This window comes from Coturnix japonica, chromosome 2, assembly GCF_054131305.1.
Source record: "Coturnix japonica strain WE chromosome 2, WE-NBRP24, whole genome shotgun sequence".
Lineage (NCBI taxonomy): Eukaryota > Metazoa > Chordata > Aves > Galliformes > Phasianidae > Coturnix > Coturnix japonica.
In genome coordinates, this window is record NC_140664.1 from 119,453,804 (window position 1) to 119,468,070 (window position 14,267).

The window sequence follows — 14,267 nt, forward strand, 5'->3', positions numbered from 1 at the left end:
TTTCAATTCAAATCTATTGTTATCCTGATTTGTGCACAGGAGAAACTGTTAGGTCTAATTGCTGTTAAATATGGAAAAACAATCAGTCCATGCTTGCAGAATGGATGAAATAGTGTGGCTATATCTATTCACATTACTAACATATATAAATGCCCCCAAGCAAACACATTCACATAAGCATTAGTTTCCTTGTCCCTCTTTCCCAATCCAAATCTAATTGCCTATGTTGTAATACAGTTGCTTCTTCCAAAGTTTTGTATTTCATTAGTTGCTTTCAAAGAAAAGATGAACTTACAAGTTTGTTCCTTGTTAAAGGACAGAAAATAGACAATTTTAGTAAGTTTTTAAATGAAAGCTGTGACTTTCAGGGAATTACATCAGTCTAAGCAGCATGACTGAGGTAGAATGAGATGCAGCAGGATGACTGCAACAATCACAAGAAATGGCAAAACTACTTGGAAATCTTCCCAAAAACTAATAGTAAGAGATGCTAATCCCTCTATTGCTTTTTTTATTGAAAATGAGAGGTAGTCTCTTCCACAAAAGCCACTAAATCAGGCCTCCAGTCTGAACTGGACTACCCAGGAACTTGACTACAGACTGTTGAAAGTCAGTTGACTATGGCAGGTGACACTCAACATTTGTGAAGGTCTGCACTGGCTTTTGGTCTGTCAGCTTTCTGTCTCTAATTGCAGGAATGAGAAAGTAGCAAAGGAGAATGTTGTAGTAATGGAGAGGAAGCTACATAGTCTTGAAAAGCATTATAGAAATGCAGATTCTGACCAGAAGGATGGGCATTTGATGACATCCTATCTGAGAACTAACTTCTGATTTTAGCAATGATCCTGGCACATTAAGAGATTTCTCCTTTCTCATTTAACCACAATTTTGTGTTTTGTTTGGTTTTAATGAAGAATGCCTTTGTGATTCAGTCCACTGTGTTGGACCAAACGGGATGGGAAAGAGCAGAAGTAGAAGGAATAACAGACTGGCAAATTGAGAATAAACCTAATCACATCTCGGGCAGATGGCTGTGAATTTTAGAGTGGTAGGCACACACTATTGTTAATAAATATGGTATTGAAAAAGGATTTTGACTTTTACTGCTGGTTGGTATCAACAGTAACATTTGCAAGGAGTATCAGAAAAAAAAAAAAAAAACAAGAAAAAAAAAAAACAAGCAGAGGCCAACCCCTACTAAAATAAAATAAAATAAAATGTCAAAAGGAGGAAAAAAAATCTGATTTTTTCTGTCCAGAAAATTTGTTCATATAGTTGTTATCCTACTCATTCAACTGAAACAGTATACGCTTTCTTCAAAGTATAGGAGATACTAATTACTCCAGACAGTGCTGCCCAAATATTCTGCATACAAAGAATCTGCATGTGCTAAAAAATCTAGTAAACTTCACACAGATGGTGGGTTAGGCAGTCCTGGTTCAGTAGGCAATGCTTCTGGATTTGGAGCACACAACCTTTATATCAGTATCCATCTGATATAAACACAGCAAACTTCGGGAAATACTAAAAGGAAAAAGTAAATTAAATTCGCATTGACTTTCTCAGTCAAATTAATTAAAATATACAACAGTATGGCTGTTAACTCACAGCAACGAACCTGCAACAGAGGATGATTACTTGAAAACAACAATCAATTTAAAGTTGATTAGAAACAGATCATTTAAAAGTCTCATAATGTTTATAGTTGAATGGAGAAAACAAGATTCAAAACTGATTGTCTGAAATAATAATGAAACATCTTGCAGTAAGTTCAACAACCTTCCTAGTTGACATTCCCTTGAATAAAGTATTATGCAACACAGTTTCTCCATATTTACAGAAAATTGGCAATTCAAAAAACATTCAAATTTGACAGAAGCAAGAAAGAACAATATTTCAGCAATTTTATATATGTACTGTGATTTTCAAAGTTAAAGCCATTATAAGTTAATTGAGATAACTTCAGATGGGCGTGAGTCATATCCCTGAAGAGTCAAGAAAAAAAGAAAAAAAAAAGGGAATTAAAACAAAAATGACTTACTTATTCCATGCTTGTCTAAGGTTTTTAGGGCTGTACTGCGTAAACCGTTCTGTAACAAAAAAAGACGTACATTCAATTATCTGTGCTAAAACCAGTTAATTTTATTTTTTTCAAAGATAGTGATTTACCCTCCATTTTCATCATTTTTGCACAACTACAGCAGCTCATGACCCTACAGAGGGAAAGAAAAACAACACAGAAGCAACTGCCATGCAAACACAATGTTCTTATTAAAGAAAAAAGCAACCCAAGATACCACGACAAAAAACTCACTGCAACATCACCAGAAATGGAAACTTTTAAAAGTATTTTTAAAATACTAAAAAGATGCCTGACATCTCAAATTAATTTTATTTTTCTTAATCAGGAATATAGTTCTCTGCGACCTCACCATCATGTTTTCATGGTTCCCATGAGGAATTAATGTGGGTCTGTGTGATGTGCAAAACATGATGGACACATAAGAGTTCACCTTCTAAAGAACACATACAAATAACCAGCAGAGGTAACACGTGGGCAGCTTATTCAGATGTAATTACTTTTCCTCCCAGATCCAACAAAATCCTTGCTCTGCATTAGGGCTCCTGTTGGCTAATGAAGATGCTATGAAAACTGCTGCAAAATTGAAGAGCCCACACTCGGTTAATGCTTTGAACAGGAGCTAAATGCCTCTCAGTAAGGAACAAATGCTATTTGGCAGAAGAATATAAAAACATTTTCCACAACTCCTTATCACACTAAAATGCAAACTAGTACTCACCTTGGCCATCTGCCCCAGTGTGATGGCATTAGGTGCTCTGAATAAACTCTACATTTAGAAAACATTCAAAAAGGAACCTACAAAACTATTTAATTTTGTTTCAACTGTACTCAAGAGAATGACACGTGATGTACCATATGGTTACAGGAGTATTTTTACATGTACATATGTACACATGCAGACTTTACTGAGCAAAATGACTATAAAAGTAATTTTGGGGGGAGTGAGGTATTCAGTCTCTGTATATATATATTTCATTTATGTCAATATAGTCAGCTCTCAAGTCAAGTTGTAACAAAGCGTGGTTTCTGATATGTCTGATTGTTAAACGTGTTACTCTATCTCTTAGTGTGAACTTGAGAACCATTTACATTGAATAGCACACCACTGATATTATTTTAAATGTTGTAAATGACAAATACTGCACTGCTGTTACAGTCAGTTACCCCAGGCACTTGGCACCAAAAAGTATGAGCACTATGGTAGTTTTAAAAACTGTTTTCTGTTAGGCCTTGATACTACAATGAGTGCAGAATGCAGGGTTAAACTGAGAGAAAAGAATGGGTACTTTCTTACCAAGAGACTCCATGACAGTCTGCTGTGTGCATGCAATGGATTTAATGGAGATTAAAACTGTAGGAAATGCCTTCTTTTTATCATGATTATACATTACATATATTGCATCTACTAGAGCTGTGGCAATTCACAAGCACAGATCTTTAAATCAAAAGAACAAAGAAGTCAAGATAATTATTAGATGCAACCACGGTTCAGTACCAGTTGCACAGGAGTCAGTGCCTCTGATTGAGTTTAAAGATCCAATACCACAAACAAAAACTCAGTGCTGGATTCCTTCTTCTGGACTAAATAGTTCAAGCATCATGATAGCACTGAAAGCACAATCCAAATTTACGAATGAAATTGCTATTCAATGACTCAGTCTGCTGCTCTCTTGGGGAGAAGCCTGAGCTCCATCAACGTCAACAGCTTACGCTGACCTCAGAAGGACCTGAACAAACCCTTACATGTAATTTTTTACATGTGAATTACAAATGTCTATGCAAGCAGATATATATACCGATAATAACTGGAAGAAAATGACGTTCTGTGCTTTATAAGTAAACATAATACATTCCTTTACATATATATTCCTTTATGTATATGTGTATCAGAAAGTTTGCAGATCACACCAAGCTGAGAGATGCAGCTGACTTACTGGAGGGAAGGGATGCCATCCAGGACCTGGACAAGCTTGAGATGTGGGCCTATGCCAACCTCATGAAGTTCAACAAGGCCAAGTGCAAGGTCCTGCACCTGGGTCAAGGCAATTCCAAGCACAGATACAGGCTAGGCAGAGAATGGATTGAGAGCTGCCTTGAGGAAAAGGATTTGGGAGTTTCAGTTGACTCAGCAAGTGCCAGCAGTGTGCTCTTGCAACCCAGAAAGCCAACAGTATCCTGAGTAGCATCAAGAGAAGTGTGACCAGCAGGTTAAAGGTGATTCTGCCCCTCTACTTTGCTCTTGTGAGATCCCACCTGAAGTACTGTGTCCAGTTCTGTGGCCCACAACACAAGGACACAGAGCTGTTGGAGGGGGTCCAAAGGAGGATGACAAAGATCATCAGAAGGCTGAAGCACCTCCCTGTAGGAACAGGCTGAGAGAATTGAGGCTCTTCAGCCTGGAGAAGGCCTGGAGTACCTGAAGAGAGCCTATGGAAAAGCTGAGGAAGGACTTTTTATGAGGGCATGTAGTGACAAGCTTCTGATTCAGAAGTGAGCAGCCAGTGGTAGGAGAGGGAGATTTCTTGAGCTGGTTAATATGACAATTCTGATGCATCAAAAAGCACACTTTAAAGCAACTGCTGCCAAACCATTTTCAGCTTGCAGATACAGAAAACTAAAGGAAATTTAAAAAAGGCTGGTGTTGGAAAGCTCATCCATTACACCCAGCTGCATTTAGTGGTCTTAGAAATTACAATATTTTTACAGAGCTTGCCTCTTACTTCCTTTTTGTTTTCTTTAGACAAGTGCTCTAGAGCAATTCTGTTATATATGCCTATTTGTGTGCCCACATATACCTATATGCTCTTCACTGTAAACATCATTATCTGCCCAATAAACACACTCCATCTGACAGCCTTGCATCAAGGGCAGGTTCAAACAGAAGAGAATTTCAGCAGAACTCACTAGTGAGCTTATTAGCAGACCACTGAAGAGCTACTGGTCTGCTGTGAGAATTGAAAAAATAAGCACTTGCATTTTAAGTAACATAAAGCAGGATGAGGCTTAATTCTCCTTTATCTGTCAGAAAGACACATGAACTATTGTACCTTTGGCACATTCGCCTTGCAATAACATAGAATAGGCAAGAAGAGATACACAAGGATTAGAAGCAGACTACATTTTGATTTTTAGCTCCTTTTTTACACTATTGATAATCAGCTCCTAGTCTAAACCAAAGAATTTAAAATGCAGTTTGACTTCAAGGCATTTTCTATGTTGCTAATCAAAACATGCTGGCTAATATGCATTCCTTGATTAACGTTCTTCTGTATTTAAAACCAAATGTGATTAGCTTAAATGCAAATATTTAATCACCACCATAATTAATATTTTGAAAAATCTGTTGCACCATTTCTTTAAACTATTTTCTTTATATTTCTTTAAATTAAATCTAAAGTGACTAACATTGTATTGTGGTAGTATGACTCAGATATACCATTTTTATTAAATATTTGATCCAAAAAGCATTTACATTATCTGGGCTAAAGACGTGAAGACAAGTGTCCATTCTGACAAGAAAAAATTTCAAGCCCTGTTTGCAGTTCTAATGTGCAATTTAAATTTTTACTGAAGTTAAACCAAAAGAGGAGTTTTATTGTAATAATGAATTAAACTTTGTTTTCTTTGTATGCCAGATATCTTGAGAAAAAATACTTCAGTTCCCTGCTCTCCACTCCGTTGCTTTTCCTCTCCTCCTCTCCCTTTCAAAAGGGAGGCTTTGGTGTAAGTCTGTAGGAAAAACTGTTATGGAACTTTGAAAAGCCGTATGTCCACATATGCAGTATTTGCATGACTTTGTGTCAAAGGAGTTTCTTTTCTCAATCCAGTCCTATTCCAGACTGGATGAAATGAAGACTCAATTCCTTGATAAATCTTGGTTATCAGTCAGCTGTTAGGATGCAGGTAGTCAGATCCTATTTCTAAATTAAACCTATATTTATTGATCATCTGGGAAGCAAAGCAGAATTCCCCAGTCAGAACAGCAGCTCTTCGGTGATTTTGTCAGTCACACAGTCAGGAATTTTTGTTTTGTTTTTTAATAAATAATAAATCCACAAAGTTTCTATCAATCTTTGGCAAACTCTGTAACATTTCCTATGAAACTACAATATTTCCTATGAATGCTGCTTTCCCTACAAAGTTTCCTTTTGCTTTCTCCTTGAGGAGAGTCTCTTTCTCTTAAGTGTTTTCATCTTCACCTTACAGATTCTGTTTTAGAAAACAATAATACTCTGTAGATATTTCTTCTGTCTCATAAAAGGCACCAATTTCAGATATATTACTTTATATTATTCCTGATAGTCTGCTGAACACAGTCATATTCAGACTCCCATATTACCAGCCCAAGGTTTAATATTAAACTTTCTCTCACCTAGAGACAGTATTGTATACAGAGGCACACACACTGAATATTGCAAACCACTCTCCTTGACAGTTCACATCTCTTAATGGCCAGCATCACCTCATTTATCTTCTGTTCTGACTTCTACCCCTTTCCTCACTGCCAAATCCCTATTCAGCTTCCCAGTATGGATGTTAAACATTCACAATTCCATAAAAATTAATTGAGAATGCAGGAAAAGCAGAAAATTAAGTGTGGATGTTGATATGAATGGCTTATCTTGCTCAGTTATTTGGAAGGGGCTCTGAATCCATCAGAAATTGCTAGAGAAAAAAAGGAAAATTAGAGTCTGGACTAAGAGAAATGGGAGAATTAATGTAGATGGAGAGAATAATACACAAAACCCAGGAAGATTTAAATGTGATAAGGAAAATGATCTGGGGTTGTTGGACAGTGCTCAGATGAACTTGAGCCAGCAGTGTGCCCAGGTGGCCAAGAAAACCAGTGGCATCCTGGCTTGTACTGGAAATAGCATAGCCAGCAGCTCCAGAGAGGTGATCATCCCTCTCTACTCAGCTCTGGTGAGGTCACACCTCAAGGACTGTGTTCAGTTCTGGGCCACTCGCTACCAGAAAGACATTGAGGCCTTGTAATTTATTCAAACTGCCTTCTATTTGAGGGCAAATAAGTTATTTTTACAATGATCATAAATGGATGAGTTTCTTTGGTTGTGTCTGAGTACAGGAAGACACATTCAAGAATACAGCAATCATGAAAGCCTCAAAATGAATCACAGAAGAAAAACCCCAACCCTAACTTCAGAATTTTCAAATGCATTTTTTACATCATTCATTAAAGTAATTTACAAAGTAGGATGTGTTTATGCATCTGCAAACACAAACAATGACAAATGATGTTGAGGCTGATCTTGATAGAGCTCAAAGAATAGGCCAAATTTTATCTGTAAGTATCTCACATATCACTTTCAGTGTTTGCAAGATGCAATGCAATCAAAGATCTCAAAGCAGGCACATAAAATACAAGCTGTTTTACCACTTTTTTAATGGCAAAACAAATTATGTCAATTTTATTTCAATAGTTACAGGCTGTTAAAATTACTGAGGTCAGGAGTTTAGCTGATGTAGAGCCACCCACTGCTACCCTTAGTAATGCATCTCTAATTCAGCATCAGAAAAGTTCCTGCATATTAATATGTCAGAGATCATCATTTATGCACTGGCTGCTTACCAGAATAATCAGACCTTTGGCCACTCTATGGGAGAAGAGGCTAATGTCATGTTTTTCTGTCATTACTTGTTTCCCATTAAAATGTGATTAGTTGCCTGCAGCACTGGACTGTGTCCTATCAAATCACAGCATGAAAATTAGTTATTTAAATCTATGCAAACAAGAAATACAATGAAATCTTGTTTCTGCTCTTGCTAGTCCTTTTACTATTATTATTATTATTTTAACTAGAGTTACTACTGATACTGCCTGTTTAAATCCCATTGTTTTATGTTCACTTAACTCAGTTTATGGCATCAAAACCTTCTCTGAGTGGGCATTGATACTCTCATCACCAGTGCTGTCTTAAAACTCACAGTCCACACAAAGATACACAAAGCACCGTGGTTATTTAACCCTGTATCATACATATTCAAATACAGTAATGTCACAGATCTTAAAGAATAATGGAATTGGTTCAGAGCTGGTGAGACATTTCAGGTTACTCTGTGTTCTATGGCTAACAAAAGGAAAAGAGTAAGTTATCCTAAATGTATTAATCTAAGAAATAAATGAAATCAATCAACTTTGCTCTGAAGAAATTATTCAAGAAAGAAGGGTCTTTTGGTCCCATAAACTGTTTTTCTAGGGTATAATATAGAGTGTAACAACAATTTCAGACCAACAGGAAAAGGAGCATGGCTGGCTGAGCATTGGTAGACGGAGCCAGTCAGCCTTGCCATTGACAGAAAGCTTCTGCGCACAGAAGTGCACAAATGAAAATCTTTTCCTTAAGAAGCAACAGAGAACCTGGTATCCATGACTAAACAGCACTATTGACCCCAACAGCATGAACACACAGTGTAAATCCAGCACAGTCCATGGGTCAGAGCACTGTGTGCAGAACCTGTGATCCCAGAGGTAATGTCTTTTGCTGCTCACACAAATCCATCTTCTACCAGCATAAAGTCCTATTACATTGTTTTGGGGTATTTAGACCAAATTTTGCTTGTCCAGCTAGATTATTGTTTCCATTACTGTATTTTTACTTATTTATTAACCAAGACACAAAGGGAATATAGAACATAATATGTATTTCAAGCAATTACAGAGGAAGGCTTTTTTCCTTTGGAGTACTCTTAGACCTCCACAGTACATGGGAACTAAGGAGCTCAGCACCCTGCATTAACAGGCCCTAGAATCATTAAACAATTTCCAGACAGGATAATAATTATTCTAACTTGCAGATAGATCTGCATACTTCAGAGGTGAAAAGGACCTGAGAGAACAAAGAGTACACTGAGCAGCAATTGTGAAAACACCCAGTGACAGCCCCATGACTGAGGGACACCTTCCCTCCTTTCCCCTATTTTATAACTGTTAAATACTCACAGCTGACAAAATACTGGGATAGAGAAAATAAAAGCAAATCTAATACAAAGCCTGTATAAAAATCAGATTTAATGGAGTATGCACTGTGGATTTATTTCCTGATGTTCTGCTGTGGTAATAAACTCACATTCCTAAACACAATTAGAAGGCAAAGAATTAAGCCAGGAAGTTTCTTGGCTGCCATCTACTGTTCAAAACTTTAGAATGCAGAATGTGAAAGAAAAAAATCCATACAACGTACAACAGCATTTCCAGGTTTTCTCCTTTCCTTCAGTCTCTTTAGATAAAATCAGTACCTTTGAAATGTTGTTAAAGGCCGCAAAATTTTTGTAAGGATTCTGCATGTGTACTCACTTATTAATCAGTAACAAAAATGAGAAACTTCACTGTAGCATAATGAAGGTGACTCTGTACTTTTGTATATTCTGGTCATTTTGAACATTGTGGAGGCTCTAGTAAATTAGGAGCTGCCAAAAATATTCAAGGGATGCCTTCACAAAGAAGTTCCTACCCTGTGGTCAGGAATTACCTGTGTCTTGTATTTCCAGGTAAAGGAAAAAGGGGGGTATTTAGACCTACCTGGTTTGAAATGTGGTAATGAGTGCACTCCGGGCCACGTATCTTCATTTGGTGTTCCAAGTACCTGTGCACAACAGAAAAAGAAAAAAGGGCAAAGAAAAGAAAAGAAAAAGAAACACACAGCTTTAATGGGAAATCATGATGATTCATTGCACTGCACAAAGCAATTCTGCCAAAGAGCTCAATTTACCTCAAAATCTAAACTGTAAATAGGCTTAATTATTAGGAATACAAAAAGTTAAAAGTTACTGTGGTTACAAGGCACCACTGGAGCCAGCACAGGATGCTGCATATGTGTCAGACATCCTGTTTGACCAATACACATTAAAGCTACTTTCCATTGACTAGTTCAAGCTACTTGCATGATACAGAATGCTGATGTTACACAGGCTAAATTTTTGAGCTTGGAAATACTTTCAATCCATGTAAACTTAACTGAGCAGACATTTAGTAATAGATGTCAAGATAGAAGATTTATACAGATGATAAAGTGGATGACTAAGAGCATGGTGTGAGTAGCAACACAACAAGAATAGCTGTCATTTTAAATAGATATAGCAAGCTTCAAACAAGTGAATTTTTAGAAATTACAGAAATTATTGACTCATAAATTGTGTTTTGTTTCTATTCTATTCAACTCATAGGATAGATTACACTAACTTTTAGCAGGGAACAGCTTAGCACTTCTCACTTGCATCTTATATTCTTTGCCCACATGAAAAGTGCAACTCGTGATGCCTTTGGCAGAGAAGATAATTTGGTTGAGAGAACAGCTATATTTAATTCTTCCACAATTGTTTTTACTTCATGATATGTAAGTGACAGCACTTGCTTTAAGTGTGGCTGGGGGGAACATCTGAAACAGGAGCTCTAAAAATGGGTTTCTGAATGAACTGCAGAATTAGGAAGTTCTTCTGTGGGATCTTCCCTGTTACAAATTTTCATACACTTTCTAGCATCAATGAAAATCATAGGGACCATTTTCAGTATTTGCTGTAAGCTCAGGCCCTGGAATAAAGGCCTGATTTTGTGAAGTGCATTTCACACTGGTATTCTGCTCATTTTGCATTGTCACAAACCTACAAAGCCCCTCTGCCAGCCCTGCCTCTACCTGCACCACTGATCTTCTGAATAAATCTTTTATCCTGTGTAGCTTATGTCACTCTGACACTGTGTGGTCACTTACTTCAGCACAAAATGAGCACCAAGAAAGCGATTTGTATTTATAAGTTAATGCTTAAAAAATTCAGTGGAAAACAGAAAAAAAGCCTGCTTCTAATATGAAAATAGTAACGCAAAGACACTCTACATAATGATTAATACCTCAAATGGAAGAAAATACATCTAAATTGGACCATTTGTAGGTCCATAGTAGGAACTGAAACACCAAGGTGTCAGAGAAACAAAGACAACAGTCTCCTTTCAATTAGACAGTATACATTCATGCAGTTATTTGGATATGCAAGTTCGTTGATTCCATTTGTTAACATTATTATTTGCAGAATCTTGCTGTCAATCCTTGTGAAACAAGACCTAATCAGCATTTGAAGGATAAATCTGGCCCTTCAACCCAGTTCATCACAACACCAGAATTCACTTCATTATTGCTATAAATGCTTCGAGTGCTACTGCTAACAGTGCTGTGGTTAAACATAAAAGAAGTCAGAGACAGCGCTGACCCATTATTACATGATTAAATCAATTTGTTTTTGTAAGTAACTTTCACCTCTCCTGTACGGAAGATACAGGTGTTAGTGCCAAGCAACACTCAGACCAGGAGAGGGAGCCCGTGGATTAGAAACAGAGCTTCTTCAGTCTGCTGGCTTACACTGAGAAATGGGGCTGGCACTCTGCAGCCCCACTTTCAAGTGAGAGAATATTCACTCACAAAATGCTATGAATATCGTAAAATTAGCCAACCTTTCCAAATACATATTTTCAATGTTCTCTTATTTTAGATGAGATATAGGCAGCTAAGGAACTGTACAGCTAAATATTAAAATCCACTAACAACATCTGAAGCTTACAGTAAGATTAATTTAAGGTAGAACTTGGAGCTATGGAAATGGACTATTCTGATTTTCAGTGTAACAGTAGACCCAACAACAGAGGGCTCTATGGGAAATCACTTCTGTAATGAATATTATGTGACTCACAGTTTTTCTGTTTCACTAGTTTTCCAAACCATTCCTTTAATAACATTCCGGCACATCTGCTGTTATAATGTTTAAGAGCCAGCTACAAATGAGTGCTGTGCAATGCATCACTCAGAATGCCTACCACATTTATACCTTCTGTCAAGGGTAGCAGCAGTTTAGAAACAACCAGGTTTTTCTATCATCTAAATGCCTACCATTTCCAGGTAGGAGCAGCTGGTAGTTCAGGCAGTGATCCAGACCCTGTATTTCAATTCTTTGTACAAACACCAGAAAGATCATCCTTATTCCATACACATATTAACATACACAGTGCAGAAATTCACAATATGTGACTATCAATCAACAAATAAGGAGGAGAAGGTGGCAGGGAAACAACTGCGTTTTTAATAAGATAAAACAATCACTGCCCACAGGTATGTCACTATAAAGTGATTTGTAGGCAGCACTTAAAGCAAGTAATGCTTCTAAGTAGCAGTCCATCCCATTTTGATGAGCAGGGATTAGGCAACTTAAAGTGATGAGTTTTGACACCTGCTATAAACAAAGAAACGAGAGTTCACATCACACCACAGTGAAAGATAGGGACCGATCTGAAGGAGGAAAGCAGAGCCAAACAATCTTCTGTTTTTACTTCAGAACACCATCCTGTAGCTGTTAAGAGTGTTTATCTAGACCCAACCACTGTCAACAGTTTGACACTGCAGGTAAATCTGATTACATGAGGGATTTGCAGCTGCTGTGAAAGTGGAAGATATAGGAAACCCGGCTGGCTGAGACATCCACCTAATGCCAAGGGATGTTACTTTGTGGCTGACCTCACAGCTGTGATCATCTTTCATGGGCAACCACTTCCCATCCCAAGCATGCCACCAAGAGTTCTGCCTCTTCTACATACTAACACTTTTCCTTTCAATTTCACACAGGTTCCAGAAACAAGAAAATAATCACTGCAGCCACATAATTCAAGCCCCTGTTTAAGACTGGAAATAATCTTTTCTTTATTACTGGTAATTGTTTGGAAAAAATAAGAATAACTTATATACTTTTTCTACTCATAATCTACATATCAGAAAGATAAACATTCAACTTCTATTCTTTGATATCCTATTTTTAATTGAATTACTCACCCAAAACAAATCAAACCCCTGCAATTCTCAAATTTGGAATGGATTTAGTGTTTGCCACAGGCCAAGAGGGTTATAGCTTCTGTAATGAAAAGTCCATGCCCTCATGGGGTATTGCTCTTCCATAATACATACGATAACAACATGAAAAACACCCTGAACTCATTTATTGCCTAACAAACAAGATAAAATGACCTTAATTTGTCATCTGAAATTTGATGTTCAAAATCAAGATTAGGTTCTGATTTAATTTGCATGGTGAGAAATCTATTTATATGAAAATAACAGATTTACAGTGCATGAGGGTACTGAGGGCCAAATACCCTCACTGCCAGTTGACATTGTTATGGTTTGGCAGCAACAATACATGGAAAGTTATGGAAAGAGAACCTGCCAATATCTGTATACAAGCATAACATAGACAGATTGCCCAGGAAATGCAACACAAAAGCAAGAAGGTCTTCTGTATTACTGTAACTTTTTGATGAAAGAAAGAAGTTGCTTGCTTTTTACATCTCATTTTACAAAGACTCATCATTCACCTCATGAATGTGCTCTCTTGTGCCCATGGGAATCATTATTTTATGGTGAGCATTATGCCAATCTATCAACACAATTAGCTGTGATGTCCTGCATTCTGCTTAGAAAGCAATCCCTGTTATATCCATGTAATAAGGTCATTCTGGGTAGCTATTTGTCCAGTGAAGTCACCAGACTCCCTTATGAGATGAGCAGTCGTGCACATCTTTCCCACCAGCTCTTTCTCTAGTGCCACAATTAGTATAAAAAAAATAAGCATTTTCATTTCTAGTAAAGCTTTTGAACATATTGAGCTGTATATCTTTGAAATAGTGCTTTCACTCTTTGCTAAATACAATGATACTCAAGAAAAGCGATGGTCTGGATTTCAACAAGAATGTGCAGCTAGTGGATTATTCAGGGTTTTCCAGCAACAGAGCAGAATGAAAAACAAGATCAGCATGTAAATGAGATGCCTTTCCTTAGAAAAAAAAAATATGGAAATTAGGTTAAGCAATTTGCTGAATTTTCAAGTGTTCTCGTTATTAGGTCAACTTGGTGAACAAACAAAGTTTAGTGAAAAATAAATATCAGGACAGTTAATCATATTTTTCCTTCAATGAAAAGACCTTAAAATTTAAACTGGAAAGAATTACAAACTGTTTGTAAAAATGCTATTAGAACTTTTTTATTATTATTATTATTCCTTCTAAAGGTCATCAAGATGGTCTTCCTATTCATTTACTGAGTAAATCTCACTGTATTTATTGTGAGCTCTGGGCTGTCAGACACCATGGGAGAGTAGATCTGTCTGAGGAATTGAATTTATTAAGAGAGTAAAA

The 14,267-nt window shown here is 37.0% G+C and overlaps 1 protein-coding gene across 7 annotated transcripts in view; it reads right to left on the bottom strand.

Moving 5' to 3' along the window:
• The window catches only part of CDK14 (cyclin dependent kinase 14), a 289,389-nt gene that overhangs the window by 85,738 nt on the left and 189,384 nt on the right, over positions 1 to 14,267 (bottom strand). For all 7 annotated transcript variants that reach the window (XR_014943062.1, XR_014943061.1, XR_014943060.1 and 4 more), the window contains 2 exons: positions 9,624 to 9,687; positions 2,042 to 2,090 (listed from right to left, as the gene is read on the bottom strand). Coding sequence is in view for 4 of the 7 variants with exons in the window: in XM_015853369.3 (XP_015708855.1) it covers positions 2,042 to 2,090; positions 9,624 to 9,687 (113 nt within the window). In the remaining 3 variants the exon portion in view is untranslated. The remainder of the gene's footprint in view (positions 1 to 2,041; positions 2,091 to 9,623; positions 9,688 to 14,267) is intronic.